The 22,539-nt window shown below is 42.5% G+C and overlaps 1 protein-coding gene across 1 annotated transcript in view; it reads right to left on the bottom strand.

Moving 5' to 3' along the window:
• Positions 1 to 22,539, bottom strand: part of LOC122553627 (E3 ubiquitin-protein ligase pellino homolog 2) — a 249,147-nt gene that overhangs the window by 103,454 nt on the left and 123,154 nt on the right. Inside the window, exon 3 of the mRNA XM_043697729.2 lies at positions 4,899 to 5,028. Within this exon, the coding sequence (XP_043553664.1) occupies positions 4,899 to 5,028 (130 nt within the window). The remainder of the gene's footprint in view (positions 1 to 4,898; positions 5,029 to 22,539) is intronic.

Below are 22,539 nucleotides of genomic sequence, written 5' to 3'. Positions count from 1 at the left end.
CCATGTTTGACAAATGAACTCTATGCATATCTAACCACTTTGAGTGGACACAGTCTTCAATGGCAGTATCGAATGAGTCAAGTTTCCCAAATAAGGGCACAATACCAGAAATGCTTACCCCAACTCAAAGATGACTATTGTGAGTGAATTTCTTCAGGAACGTATTTTTCTCTCTCGTCACGACTGATATAATTCCACAGAGGCAGGTAACCCATAACTGAATCACCCTTTATTTACATATGGAGAGTCCTTGACACTGATCCAGCTTCCTCAGAGCCAGCATCAAAGTGAACAGAACCTCTGACACTCCTGGTTACTTCTGTCAGCCAGAGCTCTCTGACTAGTGCTGTTAGCCTGATTCAATCAGGGACTCATTCTATAAGCTCCACCTGGTTAACGTCACTGCAATCACTATACTGTCCAGAGTGCTAGCCCCGACTCCACCCATAGAAATCTATCTCCAGGCAACTGGCCTAAACCCCAACTCCTCAGAAGACCTTGAAGCCAAATGGAAACTGAGCCTTAATAGGTTTTTAAAGGTCATGAATGATACTGTCACTTCCGTGTGGATAGACTTGCTGTTTTTATCCCATCTCCGGACAAGTACTGGTGACAGGATGGTGTTAGCTAATTGGCATACCGGCCAGTTGAGTGCAGTACCACCTGCTTGCTACCTTACATGGCTGGAATGCAGACTGAAAGCAAAGTATCTGATGACAAGTAATGGCAAAAGTTGTGTTTTATTCATTCATGGAAGTTGGCATGACTAGCAAGATCCTTTGTTTTCCAAACCCAATAGCCTTCAAGAGGATAGAGAAAAGACAGCTTTTTGAAGTACTTCAGTGTTTGTGATGTAGGTATATCCAGTGTTGAGAGGGTGACTTTGAGCCAATGAACATGGAAGGAGACAGAAGGCTGGTGGGCTTCTGAAATTTAATTAGAGGTAAAACTACAGAAATAAGGCTACAAATAAAATTACAAGTACTTCCAGGAGAAAAATTATGTTAGTTACAGAAAGGGAATAGGAATTCTGTAGGCAAGAAAATGCAAACATTGAAATCCTGATATAAATGAGCAATGCGCATATACATAAAACATTCTTAAAATCAATAATGTTATCATTTAACTGTAAACTAGTTAATTTTACATCAAAATTATTTCACTTTATGAGATTGCTTAAGACCCTAATTTAAAAGGCAGGTTGTTTCATCTTCCATGCTGGAGGGCTTCCTTTTGGCCCTTGAACTTTGAATGTCCATTTAATGTCCTTAATTTGATTGCACACCCACCATCTAGCCACTAATTGATCACTGCAAGATTAGAGTTCTCCACACAACATAGAGCTGATCCTGATTCTGTAGACCTGACCATACACCCTGCCCCAATGTCCTTTAGGGAAGAAAAGACCAACAGCAATGTCATTGACCCTGAACTACCTGTAAATAGATGAGTCACTTGGTTCAAAGGCAATTAGGAACAGGTAACAAATACTAGCTTTGTAAGCATCGCAAGAATTAAAAACAATACTGATCTACACGCTGAAATGCATAGTTTTCAAATTATAAGAATGTTATCAAACTAATGATCTTACATTAATTCTAAACTTGGATTCTCATTAATTCAAAAAGAATCTTTATCACAACGGGGACATGAGATAGCTTTGGCAAATAGAATTAAGGAGAATCCAAAGGGTTTTTTGCAAATATATTAAGGATAAAAGGGTAACTAGGGAGAGAATAGGGCCTCTCAAAGATCAGCAAGGCGGTCTTTGTGTGGAGCCACAGAAAATGGGGGAGATACTGAATGAATATTTTGCATCAGTATTTATTGTGGAAAAGGATATAGAAGATATAGACTGTAGGGAAATGGATGGTGACATCTTGCAAAATGTCCAGATTACAGAGGAGGAAGTGCTGGATGTCTTGAAACGGTGAAAGGTGGATAAATCCCCATGGCCTGATCAGGTGTACCCGAGAACCCTGTAGCAAGCTACAGAAGTGATTGCTGGGCCTCTTGCTGCGATAGTCACAGGTGAGGTGCCGGAAGACTGGAGGTTGGCAAAGAAGGGCGGTAAAGACAAGCCAGGGAACTATAGACTGGTGAGCCTGACCTCGGTGGTGGGCAAGTTGTTGGAGGGAATCTTGACGGACAGGATGTACATCTATTTGGAAAGGCAAGGACTGATTCAGGATAGTCAACATGGCTTTGTGCATGGGAAATCATGTCTCACAAATTTAATGGGTTTTTTGAAGAAGTAACAAAGAAGATTGATGAGGACAGAGCAGTAGATGTGATCTGTATGGACTTCAGTAAGGCGTTTGACAAGGTTCCCCATGGGAGACTGATTAGCAAGGTTAGATCTCATGGAATACAGGGAGAACTAGCCATTTGGATACAGAACTGGCTCAAAGGTAGAAGACAGAGGGTGGTGGTGGAGGGTTGTTTTTTCAGACTAGAGGCCTGTGACCAGTGGAGTGCCATAAGGATCGGTGCTAGGCCCTCTACTTTTTGTCATTTACATAAGTGATTTGGATGCGAGCATAAGAGGTACAGTTGATAAGTTTGCAGATGACACCAAAATTGGAGGTGTAGTGGACAGCGAAGAGGGTTACCCTCAGATTACAACAGGACCTTGATCAGATGGGCCAATGGGCTGAGAAGTGGCAGATGGAGTTTAATTCAGATAAATGCAAGGTGCTGCATTTTGGGAAAGCAAATCTTAGCAAGGACTTATACACTTAATGGTAAGGTCCTAGGGAGTGTTACTGAACAAAGAGACCTAGGAGTGCAGGTTCATAGCTCCTTGAAAGTGGAGTCACAGGTAGATAGGATAGTGAAGAAGGTGTTTGGTATACTTTCCTTTATTGGTCAGAGTATTGAGTACAGGAGTTGGGAGGTCATGTTGTGGCTGTACAGGACATTGGTTAGGCCACTGTTGGAATAGTGTGTGCAATTCTGGTCTCCTTCCTATCGGAAAGATGTTGTGAAACTTGAAAGGGTTCAGAAAAGATTTACAAGGATGTTGCCAGTTGGAAGATCTGAGCTACAGGGAGAGGCTGAACAGGCTGGGACTGTTTTCCCTGGAGCATCAGAGGCTGAGGGGTGACCTTACAGAGGTTTACAAAATGATGAGGGGCATGGATAGGATAAATAGACAAAGTCTTTTCCCTGGGGTGGGGGAGTCCAGAACTAGAGGGCATAGGTTTAGGGTGAGAGGGGAAAGATATAAAAGAGACCTAAGGGGCAACTTTTTCACGCAGAGGGTGGTACATGTATGGAATGAGCTGCCAGAGGATGTGGTGGAGGCTGGTACAATTGCAACATTTAAGAGGCATTTGGATGGGTATATGAATAGGAAGGGTTTGGAAGGATATGGGTCGGGTGTTGGCAGGTGGGACAAGATTGGGTTGGGATATCTGGTCGGCATGGACGAGTTGGACCGAAGGGTCTGTTTCCATGCTGTACATCTCTATGACTCTATCTACATTTATTCAAGTTGAATATAATTAATAGACAGTTGGATTATAATTAAAATGAGCAACTTCTCCCTATAGATGACAAAATGTCATCAAGCATTGCCAAACAACTGTACATATCTTGAATGACAGATTAAGTAAAGAGACTGTTATATCCCCAAAGGAAATTCATTTCAGCAGTTTCAAGATGGTTTTCTAATCAACCTGTTCAGAAAAATTATTACACACCCCTGGAGCTGGTGGGGCTTGAACTTGGGCCTCCTGGCTCAGACCATGCCACAAGAGAGTCCTAAATTAATTAAACCTACATTTCACCAGCTACTCTGGTAGAATTCTGGATTATTAGTCCAAAGGCATTACCATTCTGCCACCTTTAATCTTGAAAACACATGGCAGAAACTTGTTCATAATTTGTAAATTAAAATGTTCTCTTTCACTCAAAATGAATACTAATAAAGAAATAAATATAACCACTTGTAAGAATGAGGAATAATCCAACAAAACAGGGTGCGAATTGGGGTACATAGGGCAGAAGGAGGACATAATGTGACCCTGGTTGCTATGCATCCTATAGTCTCTCACACAACTGCCACCAATGTCTCAAGCAGTTCATCCAATATTGTGCTCAAACTGATTTTATGATCCAAAGTTTCTCAACAACTGCATTTTAAAATCCATTGTTCAGAAGCTTGGAAATGTTTCCCTCACCAGCCAGATTGGAAGGTGATCAGGCCTTTGGCACCAGGTCTTGGACAGGTGTGGAAAGGAAAAAGGGTTCAGAAAATACTGGGGAATGGGAGGTGGGGAAGACAGAAATAGGACACTGGTAACAATCAGGACAGGGAAGCACCAAATAGGAGGTAGACAAGACAGTTTGAGTTCATTTAACAGCTCATTGAGGTAATTATGATGCAACTCTCATGACTAGTTTAGAGGAAGTTTACCCTGTGAGTATTGTATGCTAAACTTGAATATAGTTGTTGGGTGCTGGAATTCAACAATGTACACTAATATAGAAATCTGCACTAACTTTAAAAAGTAATGCTGTAAAGACTTTTTTTAATTTCCTTTATTTTTGATTGTGGACTAAATTGGGAAATGGACTGCTTTTCAACAAAGGGCTAAGGATGGATTTACTGTACTTTTAAAAAGTAAGTTACTAAAACTCATTGCAAGTTGTGAATATGCTGCTGCTTTGTAAACAGCGGAGAAAGGCGTAAATAGAAAAAATGGCACCAAGGTGTGTATACAATGTCTTACGCAATAGCAAGCACAATATCATTTTAAAAATTCAAAAACTGTTTAGGTCCACTGAAAGGCAATATAAATGAGGGAACGGAAATTAGGCCAACAAGAAAACTCAAGTGGCACAAAATCTACTGTGATTCTAATAATGGTTATTCCAACCATTTCGTCACATACCTTGGAAGCCTGAGGAGTAGAAATAACATGCACCGTGCTGGGCTTGACTCCATTAGGTTTGGATCGTTTGTAAAGAGCAAATCTGCTTTTCCTGCGCCCTCTGTCTCCATTTGGAAGAGAACCATTGTATCTGTGAACAAAACAAAAGTTGCAGCAAATTTCCAATCTGAAATAATTGGGCCTTAATCTATCATTATAAATGTTTCTGATCAGTGTGCTTGCTTCAAAAACGCAGTATGGGGCCTTTAGTAATAGTAATTTGGCTTGCAAATTAGAAGATTTAAAATAAAAGACTTGAGACGTAACTTTTTTTTCCCCACAGAGAGCTGTGCATGTATGGAACAAGCTGCTAAAGGAAGTGGTGGAGATGGGTACAATTACATCATTTAAAAGGCATCTGAGTGGGTATATGAATAGGAAGGGTTTAAGAGGGATATGAGCCAAATGCTGGCAAATGGGACTAGGTCAGATTGGAATGATTGGTCGGCACAGACAAGTTGGACCGTAGGGTCTGTTTCAGTGTTGTATAACTCTATGACTCTATGCACACACAACACAAATAGTTGCCAACAAATTGTTTGAGCAGCACAGAATAGAGTTGTGCATGGGACCACACAGGCACCCTAACACAGTTGACTCCACTGCAAATGCCTAAAAAATGGAAACTTCTATTAAACAATTCCTCTGCTTCTTTAGAAAAAAAAAGAAGCTCCAGTATATAGTGTCTTGCAATTATAGCATACCAACTAGAGCAGTTGGAGAACTTGCAAAGTCTTCACACTTGCAGCAAAAAATTCTAGCATACTACCCCTGTTGCTGTTACTCCTAATAGCTGATGCTTGAAGTGTAATCAAGTTTAAAAAGCAGATAGGTGGCAAATAACAATTGTGCCATTCAAACTGCAGGCAATGGCAATCCCAAATGACAGTCCAATCACCCGTCCTTGACATTTAACAGCATTATGAAGCCGAAGGACTGCTCAGCTGGATTAGCATTTAAATACAGCGACTACAGAAGCACTGGGGACTGGGAATTCTGCAACAAGTAATTCTGTTCCTGACTCCAAAAGGCTGCAAACAAGGCCCTGATCAACAGTGTGATGAATTCCACTTGCTTCGATGATTGGAGCTCCAAGAACATTTGAGAAACCCATCATCACCCAAGACAAAGCAGTCCACTTGATCAGGGACACATCCACCACCTCAAACATTCACTCCCTCTACTATCAAAACATTGAGGCTGCAGTGTAAACATCAACAAGATGCATTCAGAAACTTGCCAAGGCTGCTTCTACAAAAGATTCTCAAACCCATGATCTCTACCAACTCAACATGTGGACTGGAACAATTAAGAAGCAGGGGCCTCTCATGCCATTCACCATCCCATTATCCAGCAGGAAGGTCACTCAGGTTTCCCATTAGCCACTTTTTGAGCCTGCTGGGGAGGCAATCGATTGTAGAAATAGCAAATTGAAATCCGTAACAATTAGTAATCACTTAAGCGTTTTAATTGGTGGCAGATTGAAAAAGCCGCTCATCGATTTACTAGCCCAGAATGTATGTGGCAAGAAGAAGCTGAGTTTCTATACAGGGTCAGTTCACCCCAATATTTCTTCTGTCCACTGTTGATTCGCGCCAACTCCAGGCAAGGGTAAATCACTCCCTATGTCTGGTCACAATCACAGATATTTTGATTTATATTCCGTCAGTTTTTATGTGTTGTTGTTTAAAGCATTACACCTTGTAAGAGTAAGGCATACCTTAATATCTGCGCAAAGATATTTAAATTATAATTTAAGAAATATCAACAAATAACGTGGTCATCTGAGAAAACTAGTACTTTATAGCTTTTTCAGCGTCGCTGCTCTCTGGCTATTTTGAATGAAGTACTTTTTTTATAAAACTGAACAGTCTGTTGATGGCGATATAGATTTATAATGAGCTGTATCACAATGTAAAACATTTTTCAATATATTATTTCTTCATTTGAAAGTGTAATGCCTACTCATAAATGCTTATTTTGTGATGTAAATGCCATGACTTTATATAATATATATTTATTAATGTAGATTTGGGTTTCTGGATGTCTGAAACAAATAGTTAATTTTTGTAAGTGTTCCAGTAGTCATGGCGATATCTTTTAAAATAGCTTTTTTGGCCTGGCCTTAGAGTGAATAGATTTTATACACCACCAGTGGACTTCTGTTGAAATTACATTATTTTAAAAACATATTTCAAATAAATAATGGGACCTCAAGATTTAGTAGAGATATCTGGAACTTGTTTTTTTGTAAAGCTTACAAGAAACACCCACAGCTTAGACAGGGAGATTTCTGACTTTCAGTTTTTACTACAAATGTAGCAGTCCTCTGAAGTCCTTGGAATGTACAGACTGATGTTCATATTGTAAAATAAGTTACTTTAGTGTGAGAATGATTTGGAGATGCTGGTGTTGGACTGGGGTGTACAAAGTTAAAAATCACACAACGCCAGGTTATAGTCCAACAGGTTTAATTGGAAGCACACTAGCTTTCGGAGCGCCACTCCTGATGAAGGAGCGGCGCTCCGAAAGCTAGTGTGCTTCCAATTAAACCTGTTGGACTATAACCTGGTGTCATGAGATTTTTAAACTTAGTGTGAGAAGATAGTGTTAGTCTTGGACTAGAAGTGCTGGGATAAAAGCCTGAAGGTAATTAAAGCTGAGTACATTTAAAGCAGGTGTACTCCAGGAAGAAGCTATCTGCAGTTCCAAATGATGTCACAACTGACGTGGACCTACTCAGGTGTTAGATTTGGAGGCTCCAGTGTGTGTATTGTACAGCAGGACTTGTATAGTTAATGGTAGGGCCCTGGGGAGTGTTGCCAAACAAAATGTCCTTGAAAGTGGAGTGTCAGGTAGACAGGATGGTGAAGGTGGTGTTTGGCACGCTTGTCTTCTTTGGTCAGTACACTGATCAAAGGAGTTGGTACGTCATATTATGCCTCTACAGGACATTTTTCAGAATAGTGGGTACAATTCTGGAAGCCTTCTACAGGAAGAATGTTGTTAAACTTGAGATGGTGCAGGAAAAATTACAAGGGTGTTCACAGAACTAGAGGGTTTAAGTTATAGAGATAAGCTGGAGCTTTTTACCTGGAATGTCGGAGGCTGAGGGATGATCTAATAGGGGGTTTTAAAATAATGAGGGGCATGGATAGAGTGAATAGTGAAGGTTTCTTTCCTGTGGTGGGGGAGTCCAAAACTAGAGGGCATAGGTTTATGGTGAGAGGGGAAAGATTTAAAAAGACCTGAGGGGTATTTGTTTCATGCAGAGGGTGGTGCATGAATAGAATGGGCTGCCAGAGGAAGTCTTGGAGGCAGGAATAACATTGAAAAGGCATCTGGATGGGTATATGAATATAAAGGGTTTAGAGGGATATGGGCCAAAAGCTGGCAAATGGGACTAGATTGAATTGGGATATCTGATCGACACAAATGAGTTGTACTGTCTGATTCCATAAATAACGTTTTGGGTACAATATCAGAAATATGTTTTGGGTACTATACAAAAGCTGGGGCTTTTTTCTTTTCAATTTAGAAAGGAATATTTTGGGATTAATGGCATTACACTTTTACAGTGTGTTTAAAAACCTTTGAGTTTGTACTGTAATTTGGTTTATTCTATTTTATATTCACATCATTTTTTAATAAACCTGTTTTATTGTTAAAAGAAAATCTGCAGCATTGCATGCAATGAAAGACTACTTCATTAAAGCTAAAATATGATTAATCAAGCCAGGTTCTATCTGGGATCTGACCTGTCTGATAATAAGATTAGCTGGGATCGCAACAACTTCCAATTAAAGGCATCGGTAATGCTCTGCTGTTAGCTTTTTCTAAATACTTTTCTCTCCGTTAAAGGCATGGTCAAGTTGGAACGAAGGGTCTGCTTCCATGCTGCACATTTACCTATCTCTATTACTCTATAAAGTTTAAAACTTAGGACACTTATTTGGAAGAAATAGTGATTTTCTTCCAAATGTTAGTTGCAGCACTAAGTTACAGTGTCAGAAGTCAATTTCAAACTATAGTTTAACCACATTCACCATTTATCATTTTCCTCATAATCTGGAAAATTAATTACATGTAATTTTAAAAAGGGATACACTTAAATGGTAGCTCAGCATGGCAAAAGTGAGGACTGCAGATGCTGGAAACCAGAGTTTAGATCAGAGTGGTCCTGGAAAAGCACAGCAGGTCAGGCAGCATCTGAGGAGCATGAAAATCGACGTTTCAGGCAAAAGCCCTTTATCAGGAATAGAGGTAGCTCATCATCTCTTTCAAAAACATGTAAAAATAACTTCTTAGATGTACACTGACAACTAAGTGAATGGGAGCAGCTATTCTATACGAAATCAAATGGCACGAACAATAAAACAAGTTCATCTGGTATGCACAGTATGCCAGGAGAAACAATGCAGCTCTTCAAATCATGCTATGCGTTTTTAAAAATCCGTTTAAACAATGAAACACAGGGATTTAGTTAAACAACTAAACAAAACTCTTGAACAAAACAGTACTTCATACGATAAAAGCATTTTAACTCTGCTCGCCATGTGGGAAATCCATTCAATCAAATGAAATACTGACTTTTACACCCTGTCTACAGTTGCCCATTAACTTCAATGGGGAATAAAACTGGGTGCAGTATAGAACCAACATTGCCCCCAATCCCGACAGTTTCTCAACAGGCAGAATGGATTATTACTACCACAATTGAGGTGGGGTTTCAAAATCATAGTTTCACTTGATCCAAAGGGTTCCTATTCAGTGAATTAGGTTGTAATTAGCCCATGCATCAATGTTACAACACTTGAATATTATGTTAGATTTTGAATCCATATTCTTGGTTGCTAGACTCAAACTCAAAATTCGTTTAAATACCTGTGAAAATACTATACTCAATATCAGACATAGTCTTACAATAGACCTAAATAGTCATCACTCAATTGAAGTTATCAATATAACTCAAAAACATTCTATTTACCACTTAGTTCCCCACACACCTCCACATGCTAAGGTCTGGGAAAGAGAAATTCTGCACACTAGCATAATTACAAAGAAACTTGCATTTATAAATTATCTTTACAACAGCTAATGCTCCATTGTGCTTTAATTTACTCCATGCTTTTCCCTTCTGTCAGAGCATGGATCCATATAAACTAGCAATGATGAAAACATAGCTAATGCTTGACGTAAAACGTCATACCTAATGCAAAGATTCAATAGGAACCATTTAGCCAGATCACCAGACTAGTAGTTCACTCACTTAAAAACTAAATTTCCTCTCAAACAATGCCTTTCTCATAAAAGATATTCCTTTAAAGTGGTCACTTCAGTAGAAGTGATCAAAAATATATTTTCATAATATTTAAACTCAAGTTAAAAATAAAACTAAAATTTTTTTAAAAGTATCCTTCCATTCTGAATTTTTTTTTAAAAATCACAACATTCTATTCCAATTTCATCAGTTCATTCACAGCCTGTGCCCACCATCAATTAGAATCAAGGCACCAAATTTTGGGCTCAGCAGCAAAGTGATGATGCTGCCTGACCTGCTGTGCTTTTCCAGCACCTCTCTGATCTGAACTCTGATTTCCAGCATCTGCAGTCCTCACTTTTGCCTAGCAAAGTGATGGTGTTCGCTGCTGACCTTAAAGAAAACTGTTCATAAAGATCTGACCATTTCTATGGTATGGAATTCACCTTTCCAAGCATTAATCTGAAACCAATTCAATGGGGACTCCCAGCATCCAGCAACAGCACCGTAAACAGGAGAACAAAGAGCTAATTTTTTTTTAAACAAAAAGCAGGAAATAAAGTGATCATTCTTCACTTTTAATTAGATTTTAACAGAGTATGGTTGAGACTTATACATAAGCTGAAGTTTATAAACGAACTCTAAAATTACAAGCAATAGAATTTACTAGAATGAAAAGATAACATTGTATTTGTGTAATAATGTAAGTTTTCATTGCCAGAGAGGTTATTCAAGAATGGGCATGACATAACACATTTACACCTTATGAAAAATATGTAACTTCTTTTAAGTGTTTCTACCATCATCAACATTATAGTGTAAAATGAAAAGTTCTTGTCAATTCAGTGATTTGTAATTCATTAACATCTGTGTAAATTCCAACTGTACACACTAGGGCGAAATGTAAGATCATTGCCAGAAACTTCTAGATTTTCACTATCAGCTACACATCTCCAAACTCAGAATTTGCACAGGAGCGAGGATCACAAACAGCAAAGTTTGTTTTTCTTACTAGCACAAAATCTACAAAATAAGTCTTACAACAAAGGAGTTTACCCACTTAGCCCTTCATGCCTGAGCCAGCTCTTTTTCCATACCTGAAAGTATGTGTTTAGTTACCTTTTGAAATTTGCTAAGGGATCTGTTTTCACTATCCTTTAAAATAGGATTAAAAGTGGAAAGCCCCATGTGGAAAATAAATCTTATTCTTCTAATTCTTTTGTCAGTTATTTTTAATCTATGACCTCAGGCTACCAAAGGCTACCAAATTACTTGTCAGAGGAAGGAGTTTCTCCATACTTATTTAATTAAAGACCGCTTATGATTTTGAATGTCTCCACTGAATCTCATCAGGGTGCTCTTCTTTGCACCTCTCAGATGAATAAATTTGTACATTTGAAATTACACAATCCAATTCATATAGCAGAGGAGTTTTATTGCTATAGCACCAGGGGATATATAACTTGAATGTTTAGACTGCTGATTTTAAAGGATAACAAATTTGGTTACAAGAGAATAGCATTTTTGATTAAATTCAATTTTGTATCCAAAGCAGACTTGCAAGTTGCAACATGAGTTAAGAATTTTAACTGCTTATCCTACTGTGAATTACCATAAACAATGAAGGGTGGATCAAGATCCACATTCTTTATTTAAATTATTAGGAGGGGACAAAAACTACATTTGTACTACTACTACATTTGTACTACAAATTACTTGTAAAGCTACATTTATTTATTTAATAGTGGAGAATTCCTAACACTCTACTGAAAATGCAAAACTAATAATGTGATTTTTGTATTCCACCTCAGGCTCGAAGCACAGGATAGCTATTTAACGGTAGAACAATGAACAAAGAGACATTTATGTTAGGACACCCATGAGAAGTTACAAAAGGAAATAAAATTAATACAATTATTTATATTACTAGTAGTTTTACTGCTATTTGAGACAGAGACACCTGGTGAAAGAGGTTAATGTAGAAAAAAATACAAAATCAGATACATAACACTTCAGTAGAACCCTTCCTATAAAAGGCTAGATTACTAAGACATTAATTACTTTCCTTCCTCCACAAATGGATTTACACATGTTTGGAAAGTCAAGGATTGATTAAGAATAGTCAACGTGGCTTTGTGCATGCAAGTCATGTCTCACTAACTTGATTGAGTTTTTTGAAGAAGTAACAAGGAGAACTGATGAAGGCAAAGCAGTGGACGTGATCTATATGGACTTCAAAAAGGCATTCGATAAGATTCCACATGGTAGGCTGGTTAATAACGTTATATCACATGGAATACACGGAGAACTAGCCATTTGGATTCAGAACTGGCTCGAAGGTAGGAGACAGAGGAGGGTGGTAAAGATTTAAAAGAGACCTAAGGAGCAATGTTTTCATGCAGAGGGTGGTGCATGAATGGAATGAGCTGCCAAAGGACATGGTGGAGGCTGATACAATTATAACATTTAAAAGGCATCTGGATGGGTACATGAATAGGAAGGGTTTAGATGGATATGGGACAAATGCTGGCAAATAGGGATATCTGGTTGGCATGTTCAAGTTGGACCGAAAGGTCTGTCTCTATGCTGTACAGCTGTATGACACTGTGCTGAGCAGTCTCTTGAAAGTTTCAAAGTTTTCTTTCATTTCAGATGTCTTTTTTATTGTCCCATTCAAAGCAGATAATGTTAACTTCCAAATATTTTTTGAAAACTAATTATTGGGAATATCAGTCTAGGTAGTGCAGGAAGAGTACGTGGAGGTCTGGAGAGTAATAAGTCAAATGTCATAAAAGTCAAGTGAATATTCTTGGAATTTGCTTCATGCAATATGTTCTGTTAAGTCTTGACTGGTTGAAGGAATTCGCCTTTTTGGGTTTTAATGCACATTGTATATCTTGATGATCAGATTACATGACAAGTTGTAATTATATAACCACCCTTATGAAAGGTCATTCCACAGAAGCATTATCAGACAAAATTAACACCAAGTCAATGGAGACATTTACACAGGTGACCAAAAGTTAGGTTAATGAAGCAAGTATTTTCAAACCTATTTAAAGAGGAGGAACAGGGAGAGTGGAAGAAAGGCTAACGGATGAAAATAGGGCATACATTGCTTAAGTCATGACTGACGACAGATGTGAGAGACAGGCATGACGCTACAATTAGAGAAAAGCAGAGTTTCTAGCGGTTTGTAGAGCTGGAAGAGAATCAAGGTAGAAAGGGCCAAAGCCATGAAGGGGCTTGAGCACCAGGATGAGAATTTAAAAATTGAATCAATTGGAAATTAAGAGCCAATGTAGGTCTGTGAGTACAGAAGTGGTGTGAAGAGGACTTAATTCACAAGCAGAAGTTTAGATGACTATAAGTTTAAGGAGAAAGGTAAATGGAGGTTGGCCACAAATGCTTGGAAACTTTCTATTCATGCAAGTTATTTCAACTTTAAAGTATAAATCATTTTGGTGTTTTGGATGTGGAATCAATCCACCAAGGAGAAAATAATACCAACTAAAAAGTCCAATTAATTTATTAACCGGTAAACTGAAGCACCAGCTTTCCTGTTTAATTGTAGAATATATTCTTAGATATATAGGGCAACCCTCGTATCCGCAGAATCGCTTTCCACGGTTTCAGTTACCCATGGTTTACTGCTGTTTTAAAAAATTCTCAAGGTCAGGTTCGTAGGAGAGTAGTCTGACACAGAACAAACGACCAAGAGGCGAGTCTGCTAGAATATGAGCATTTTATTCCCCGCAGCGTCGCCACAACCAGGTCTCATACTTACAACGGGTCTGGCTTATACTCACTCTACATGTTACCGGAACTGGGAGCCGTCAGTTCTCGTAGAGCGGTTGCCAACAACCCACGCTCGGCGGTTAAACGTAACCCCGGAGCAGACTCCCGGGTCTGGCTTATACTCACTCTACATGTTACCGGAACTGGGAGCCGTCAGTTCTCGTAGAGCGGTTGCCAACAACCTACGCTCGGCGGTTAAACGTAACCCCGGAGCAGACTCCCGGGTCTGGCTTATACTCACTCTACATGTTACGGGAACTGGGAGCCGTCAGTTCTCGTAGAGCGGTTGCCAACAACCCACGCTCGGCGGTTAAACGTAACCCCGGAGCAGACTCCCCGAACTGGAGACTTTTCCAGCTGATATACTCTTTTCCAGATATAAACATTCATGTGAACAGCAGAGCAAGGCTAAAAAACAGATTCCATTCTGGTTACATACAGATAAGAAGATTCACACGGGGAGGTGTGTAATAAGATTCACACGGGACTAAGCAACACCTCCATTCCGGTTAGATTCACACATGTATTGGGACATAATTTTTAACCGTTTCACCACATTCCACTGCTTGGCCCAATACATGTGTTACATTATGATTCACACATGTATTGGGACATAATTTTACACCACAACTGCGGCCTGAACATATTACAAGGAATGTTCCAGAACCAGGGACAGGGGGCTGCTGGGAAGGTAAATTTCCCATTTAAATGAATGTGTTCACTCCTTTCCATGATAGATTTAGAAATGTACCCCCACTGGAATTGGAGGGGGGAGGGTGAGAACTACTGTACCAAGAATATGCCAAGTTGCTTCTCAACCATCAATATATCAGTATATATTGGATATATCTTGGCATTCCTTCACTGTCGCTAGGTCAAAACTCTAGAATTCCCTCCCTATTAGCATTGTGAGTCAACGCATAGCAGGTGGACTGCAGCGGTTCAAGAAGGCCACCACCACCTTCTCAAGGGCAACTCGGGGCTGGCAATAAATGCTGGCCAACCAGCAACACCCACATCCATCAAAATGAATAATTTTTTGAAAAAAAAAACAAACCTCCAAATCTGCAAGGCTCAAACTGAATGAACAGCAATTAACACAACTTAAGTGGAAATAGAATTGTCTGGGGTAATGCAACAGACCAGCATGCCTCATAAACCAGAGGCTGTCCTTCACACATTCATACTATCATGAATGTATGAATATACAAAAGGGATAACATGTAAAGCCTCACCCTGTGCCACTGGTAGAATATGTATCAACTGGAGAGACCAAACAGTAAAAGCTAACAGATTCCTCGTGGGTTCAAGCCTTCCCGATGGCCACAGAAGGAGCACCAACAGCAAGGATCATACCCAGGGAAAGTTCCTACATTTCTTTAACAAAGCATCTTCCCAGCCTCTCCATTTGCTGCCCTGACTGGGCCAGTCAAGCCCCACAAAGTTCTTTCATTCAAGGTCTCAGCCAACTCCACTACAGTCACAGCAACAGCTCCACTTCCAGTGCAATGGCTCAGACTAAAAAGTTGTTTGCCATAGCTATAACAGATGGAACCTTTGATGATTCCAGATGCAAACCCTGATGCTGGGCGATTAACTAACTGATGGCCATGCAATTTCAGGACATTTCGATATGGCCATTGTGGTTTGCCTGCAACCTTCCGGACAGTGGACAGAACAACAGCCATGATTAGAGAAGTGCTTGAAAAGCACAGCAGATCAGGGAGCATCTGAAGAGCAGGGTAAAAACAAAAATTTGACGTTTCGGGCAAAAGCCCTTCATCAGGAATGGGAGCCTCAGGGTGGAGAGATAAATGGGAGGGGGAGGGGGATGGGGCTGGGGAGATGGTAGCTGAGAGTGCAATAGGTGAATGGAGGTGGGGGTGAAGGTGATAAGTCGGAGAGGAGGGTGGAGCGGATAGCTGGGATGGAAGATTGACAGGTGGGACAGGTCAGGAGGACGGTGCTGAACTAGAAGGTTGGGACTGGGGTAAGGTGGGATGATGGGAAATGAGGAAACTGGTGAAGTCCACATTGAAGCCATGGAGTTGAAAGGTCCAGAGGCAGAAGATGAGTCGTTCTTTCTCCAGACGTCAAGTGATGAGGGAATGGCGGTGGAGGAGGCTCAGGACCTGCATCTCCTCAGGAGTGTGGGAGGGGGATTTGAAATGTGTGGGGTGGTGGAGTTGATTGGTGCAGGTGTCTCAGAGATGTTCTCTGAAGCGCTCTGCGAGAACGCGTCCGGTCTCCCCAATGTAGAGGAGACCGCATCGGGAGCAACGGATAAAATAAATGACGTGTGGAAGTGCAGGTGAAACTATGATGGATGCGGAATTGAGGGGGGAAGATGTGGGTGAAGGTTTTGCATTTCCTGCTGTGGCAGGGGAAGGTGCTGGGAGGGGAGGGTAGGTTGTTGGGGGGGCATGGACTTGACTAGGTAGTCGCAGAGGGAATGATCATTGTGGAAAGCGGTTAGGGATGGGGAGTGGAATACATCCTGGTGATGGGGTCCGTTTGGAGGTGGCGGAAATGTTGGCAGATGATGTGATTTATTGGTGGGGTGAAAGGTGAGGACCATGGGGAGTTCTATCCTTGTTGCGGTTAGAGGGGTGGGGTTCAAGGGCAGAGGTGCGGGACATGGATGAGATGCATTGGACGGCATCTTCAACCACATGGGAGGGGAGATTCCAGTCTTTAAAGGAGGAGGCCATCTGGTGTGTTCTGTGGTGGAATTGGTCCTCCTGAGAGCAGATGCGGCGGTGGCGAAGAAGTTGGGAATAAGGGATAGCATTTTTGCAGGAGGTAGGATGGGAGGAGGTATAATCCAGGTAGCTGTGGGAGTCAGTGGGTTTGTAAAAAACGTCAGTGTTGAGTCAGTCATCGTTGATGGAGATGCAGAGTCCAGGAAGCGGAGGGAGGTGTCAGAGATTTTGAGATATTCAGGTGAACTTTAAGTCGGTGTGGAATGTGGTAAAGTTGATGAACTGTACAACCTCTTCGTGGGAGCACGAGGTGGCGCCAATGCAGTCATCAATGTAGCGGAGGAAAAGATGGGGACTGGTGCTGGTGTAACTCCGGAAGATGAGTCTGTTCTACATAGCCGACAAAGAAACAGGAATAGCTGGTGTCCATTCAGGTACCCATAGCTACCCCTTTCGTCAGGTGGAAGTGGGAGGATTCAAAGGAGAAATTGTTGAAGGTGAGGACCAGTTCAGCCAAACGAATGAGTGTGTCAGTGGAAGAGTACTGGTGGGTACATCGGGAGAGGAAGGAACAGAGGTCTCAGAGGCCCTGGTCATGGCAGATGGAGGTGTAGAGGGACTGGATATCCATGGTGAAGATGAGGTGTTGGGGGCCAGGGAAACAATGGTTTTGGAGGAGGTGGAGGGCATGGGTGGTTTCCCAAACGTATGTGGGGAGTTCCTGGACTGGGGTGATAGGACAGTCCCGAGATAGGTGGAGATGAATTCGGTGGGGCAGGAGCAGACTAAGACGATGGGTCAGCCAGGACAGATAGGCTTGTGGATTTTGGGTAGGAGATAGAATCGGGTGGTGCAGGGTTCCCGAACTATGAGGTTGGAAGCTGTGGGTGGGAGATCCCCTGAGGTGATGAGGTTGTGGATGGTCTGGGAGATGATAGTTTGGTGATGGGGGGTGAGGTCATGGTTAGGGGGCGTTAGGAGGAGGTGTCTTCAAGTTGGCGCCTAGCTTCGGCAGTGTAGAGGACAGTGTGCCAAACTATCACTGCACTCCCTTTGTCCGCTGGTTTGATGGTGAAGTTGGGGTTGCAGCAGAGGGAGTGGAGGGCTGTGTGTTGTGAGGGTGAGAGTGGGGGGGGGGGGGGGGGGGGGGAGTGGACAGGTTGAGGCACTCTGTGACTGGTCCTCACCCTCAACAATTACTCCTTTGAATCCTCCCACTTCTTTCAGACGAAAGGGGCATCTGCATGGGCCCCAGCTTTGCCTGTCCCTCCATCGGCTATGTAGAACAGTCCATCTTCCAGAGTTACACCGGCACTTCTCCCCACTTATTCCTCCGCTACATTGATGACTGGATCGGTACCATCTCGTGCTCCCACAAGGAGGTTGAACAGTTCATCAACTTCACCAACAAATTCCACCCTGACCTTAAATTCACCTGGACCATCTCTGACACTTCCCTCCCCTCCTGGACCTCTCAATCGTCATCAACGATGACCAACTCAACACTGACGTTTTTTTACAAACCCCACCGACTTCCACAGTTACCTGGATTACATCTCCTCCTACCCTACCTCCTGCAAAATTGCTATCCCGTATTCCCAACTTCTCCGCCTCCACCGCATCTGCTTCCAGGAGGACGAGTCCTACCACAGAACATACCAAATGGCTTCCTCCTTTAAAGACCGGAACCTCCCCTCCCATGTGGTTGAAGATGCCTGCAAACGCATCTCATCCATGTCCCGCACTTCCGCCCTCGAACCCCACCCCTCCAACTGCAACAAGGACAGAACCCCCATGGTCTTCACCTTCCAATCCACCAACCTCCGCATAAATCACATCATCTGCCAACATTTCCGCCACCTCCAAACGGACCCCACCACCAGGAATATACTTCCCTCCCCACCCTTATCCACTTTCCACAAAGACCACTCCCTCCGCGACTAACTAGTCAAGTCCATGCCCCCCCCCCCCCCCCCAACAACCCACTCTCCCCTCCTGGCACCTTCCCTGCCACAGCAGAAATTACAAAACCTTCAGTCCAAGGGCCCAAAGGAGCCCTTCCATATCCATCAAAGTTTCACCTGCACCTCCACATGTCATTTATTGTATCTGTTGCTTCAGATGCGGTCTCCTCTACATTGGGGAGACGAGATGCCTTCTCGCAGAGTGCTTCAGAGAACATCTCTGGGACACTCGCACCAATCAACACCGCCCGTGGGCGAATATTTCACCTCTCCCTCCCACTCTCCCGAGGACATGCAAGTTCTGGGCCTCCTCCTCTGCCACTCCCTCACCACCCTATGCCTCATCTTCCGCCTCGGGTCCCTTCAACCCCATGGCATCAATGTGGATTTCACCAGTTTCCTCATTTCCCCTACCCCCATCTTACCCCAGTTCCAACCTTCCAGCTCAGCACCATCCTCCTGATCTGTCCCACCTGTCAATCTACTGTCCCACCTATCCGCTCCACCCTCCTCTCTGACACATCACCCACTGCACTCTCAGATACCTTCTCCCCAGCTCCAGCCCCACACACACACACCCCCCCCTTCCACTTTATCTCTCCGTCCCTGAGGCTCCAAGCCTCATTCCTGATGAAGGGTTTTTGCCTGAAACATCGATTTTTCCTGCTCCTCAGACACTGCCTGACCTGTTGTGCTTTTCCAGCACCACTCTAATCTTGACTCTGATCTCCAGCATCTGCAGTACCCACGTCTATCTAGAATCACAGCCATGTCTGTTAAATTCAGTCCATTAGTCAAATGGCCAAAAGCTTAGTCAAAGAATTAGGTTTTAGAGAACATTCTAAAAGAGGAAAGCAAAGTCAGAGCCATGGCAATTAAGGTACAGATACCAACTGTAGAAGAGCCCAGAATTAAATAAACACAGATCTAAGGATTGTGGGGTTCAAGATTACACAGATAGGGAGGAACAAGGCCATGAATATAAAAACATGAATGATTATTTTAAAATAAAGACACCACATTACCACGAATCAACAAAATTTGGCGAATAGAGTGGTGAGAAGTGACTTTATGCAAGTTAAGACGCAGACAATAAAGTTTTAAGTAATCTCACGTTTATAGGGAATAGAATGTGACAGCTTCCTGTGATTTGCTCTCACATCCTAATTTCTGGGCCAGAGTTGCCATGGCTATGGGATGCTATTAGGCAGAAACTGTGTAGCATAAATTGGGAACAGAAGTTCTCAGGGAAATGCATGACAAAAGTGTGGAGGCTGTTTAGGGAGCACTTGCTACAAGTGCTAGATAGGTTTGTCCCACTGAGGCAAGGAAGGGATGGGAGGGTGAAGGAACCATGGATGACAAAGAGATATGAAACATCTAGTCAAGAGGGAGAAGGAAGCTTACTTAAGGTTGAGGAAACAAGGATCAGACACAGCTGTGGAGGGTTACAAGGTAGCCAGGAAAGAACTGAAGAATGGATTTAGGAGAGCTAGAAGGGGCATGAAAAAGGCTTGGCAGAACCCCAAAGCATTCTACACTTATGTGAGGAACAAGAGAATGGCTAGAGTGAGGGTAGGGTTGATCAGGGATAGTGGAGGGAGATAAGGGTGGCCCTTAATGAATACTTTGCTTCATTATTCACTAGTGAGAGGGACCTTGTCGATTGTGAGGACAGATGTGAAGCAGGCTAATATGCTCGAACAGGTTGACATTACGAAGGATGTGCTGGAAATTTTGAAAAACATGAGGCTGGATGTTTTTCAGCCTGGGCCAGATGGGATATATCCAAGGGTACTATGGGAAACGAGGCAAAAGATTGCTATGCCTTTGGCGCCGACCTTTGCATCCTCTCTGTCCACTAGAGTACTACCAGATGATTGGAGGATCGCAAATATTATTCCCTTGTTCAAGAAAGGGAATAGATATAACCCTAGGAATTATAGACCTGTCAGTCTTACATCGGTAGTGGGCAAATTATCGGAAAGGATTCTGAGAGATAAGATTTATGATTGATCAGAAAAGCATAGTTTGATTAGAGATAGTCAGCATGGCTTTGAGGGGGACAGGTCATGTTGCACAAACCTTACTGAATTCTTTGAAGATGTGACAAAACACATTGATGAAGGTCGAGCAGTGGATGTGATGTATGTGGATTTTAGGTAGATTTGTGGGCAGCACGGTGGCACAGTGGTTAGCACTGCTGCCTCACAGCGCCAGAGACCCGGGTTCAATACCCGTCTCAGGCGACTGACTGTGTGGAGTTTGCACGTTCTCCCCGTGTCTGCGTGGGTTTCCTCCGGGTGCTCCGGTTTCCTCCCACAGTCCAAAGATGTGCAGGTCAGGTGAATTGGCCATGCTAAATAGCCCGTAGTGTTAGGTAAGGGGTAAATGTAGGGTGGGTTGCGCTTCGGCGGGGCGGTGTGGACTTGTTGGGCCGAAGGGCCTGTTTCCACACTGTAAGTAATCTAATCTAAACAATGACTGCAGATGCTGGAAACCAGATTCTGGATTAGAGTGGTGCTGGAAAAGCACAGCAGTTCAGGCAGCATCCGAGGAGCAGGAAAATCAACGTTTCGGGAAAAAGCCCTTTATCAGGAAAAGCAAGGTGTTAGATAAGGTTCCCCATGGTAGGCTCATTCAGAAAATAAGGAGGCATGGGATACAGGGGAATTTGGCTGTCTTTATATAGAATTAGCTGTTTACAGATGATACAAAGGTTGGTGGAGTTGTGGATAGTATGGAAGGCTGTTGTCGGTTGCGACGGGACATTGACAGGATACAGAACTGGGCTGAGAAGTGGTACATGGAGTTCAATCTGGAAAAGTGTGAAGTGAGTAATGGAAGGTCAAATTTGAATGCAGATTACAGGGTTAAAGGCAGGATTCTTTGTACCGAGGGATCTTGGGGTCCATGTTCATAGATCCCTCAAAGTTGCCACCCAAGTTGATAGGGTTGTTAAGAAGGCATATGGTGTGTTGGCTTTCATTAGCTGGGGGATTGAGTTTAAGAACCGCGAGGTTATGCTGCAGCTCCATAGAGCCTTGGTTAGACTACACTTGGAAAAAATTGTGTTCAGTTCTGGTCACCTCATTACAGGAAGGACGAGGAAATTTTAGATAGGGTGCAGACAAAATTTACCAGGATGCTGCCTGAACTGGAGGGCATGTCTTATGAAGAAAGGTTGAGGCAGCTAAGGCTTTTCTCACTGGATGAAGAAGGATGAGAGGTGACTTGATAGAGGTGTACAAGATGATGAGAGGCATAGATAGATTGGATAGCCAGAGACATTTTTCCCAGACGGTATAATTTTAAGGTGATTGGAGGAAGGTTGAGGAGAGATGTCAGATAGGCTGTTTACATAGAGATTGGTGGGTGTGTGGAATGCACTGCCAGTGGTGGGAGTAGAATCAAATATATTAGGGACATTTAAGTGATTCTTGGATAGGCAGATGGATGACAGTAAAATGAAGGGTATGTAGGTTAGTTTGATCTTAGAGTAGGATAAAAGGTCGGGCCAACATCAAGGGCCAGGTCTATACTGTTCTATGTTCTATGGCTATCAAGTCCCATCTCATGACTGATGGCCACAAGAGGTGCACTCATATGCGATCTCCAGAGGACATGACCTGGCTCTGTATGATATCATGGCTAGGAGAAAGTAAGGACTGCAGATGCTGGTGTATCAGAGTCAAGTCTGAGGGGCTAGAAAATCACAGCAGGCCAGCCAGTATCCGAGGAGCAGGAGAATCAATGTTTCGGGCATGAGCCTTTAATCAGGAATGATGGGCTTATGAAGGGCTTATGTCTGAAATGTCGGTTCTCCTGCTCCTCGGATGATTTCATGGCTGTTGCAGAAATAGGTCTTAAAGAGGACA

Source organism: Chiloscyllium plagiosum, unplaced genomic scaffold, assembly GCF_037043375.1.
Source record: "Chiloscyllium plagiosum isolate Xiang-an unplaced genomic scaffold, Cpla_swu_hap1 HiC_scaffold_8, whole genome shotgun sequence".
Lineage (NCBI taxonomy): Eukaryota > Metazoa > Chordata > Chondrichthyes > Orectolobiformes > Hemiscylliidae > Chiloscyllium > Chiloscyllium plagiosum.
This window is presented reverse-complemented; position numbering and strand designations above follow the sequence as displayed.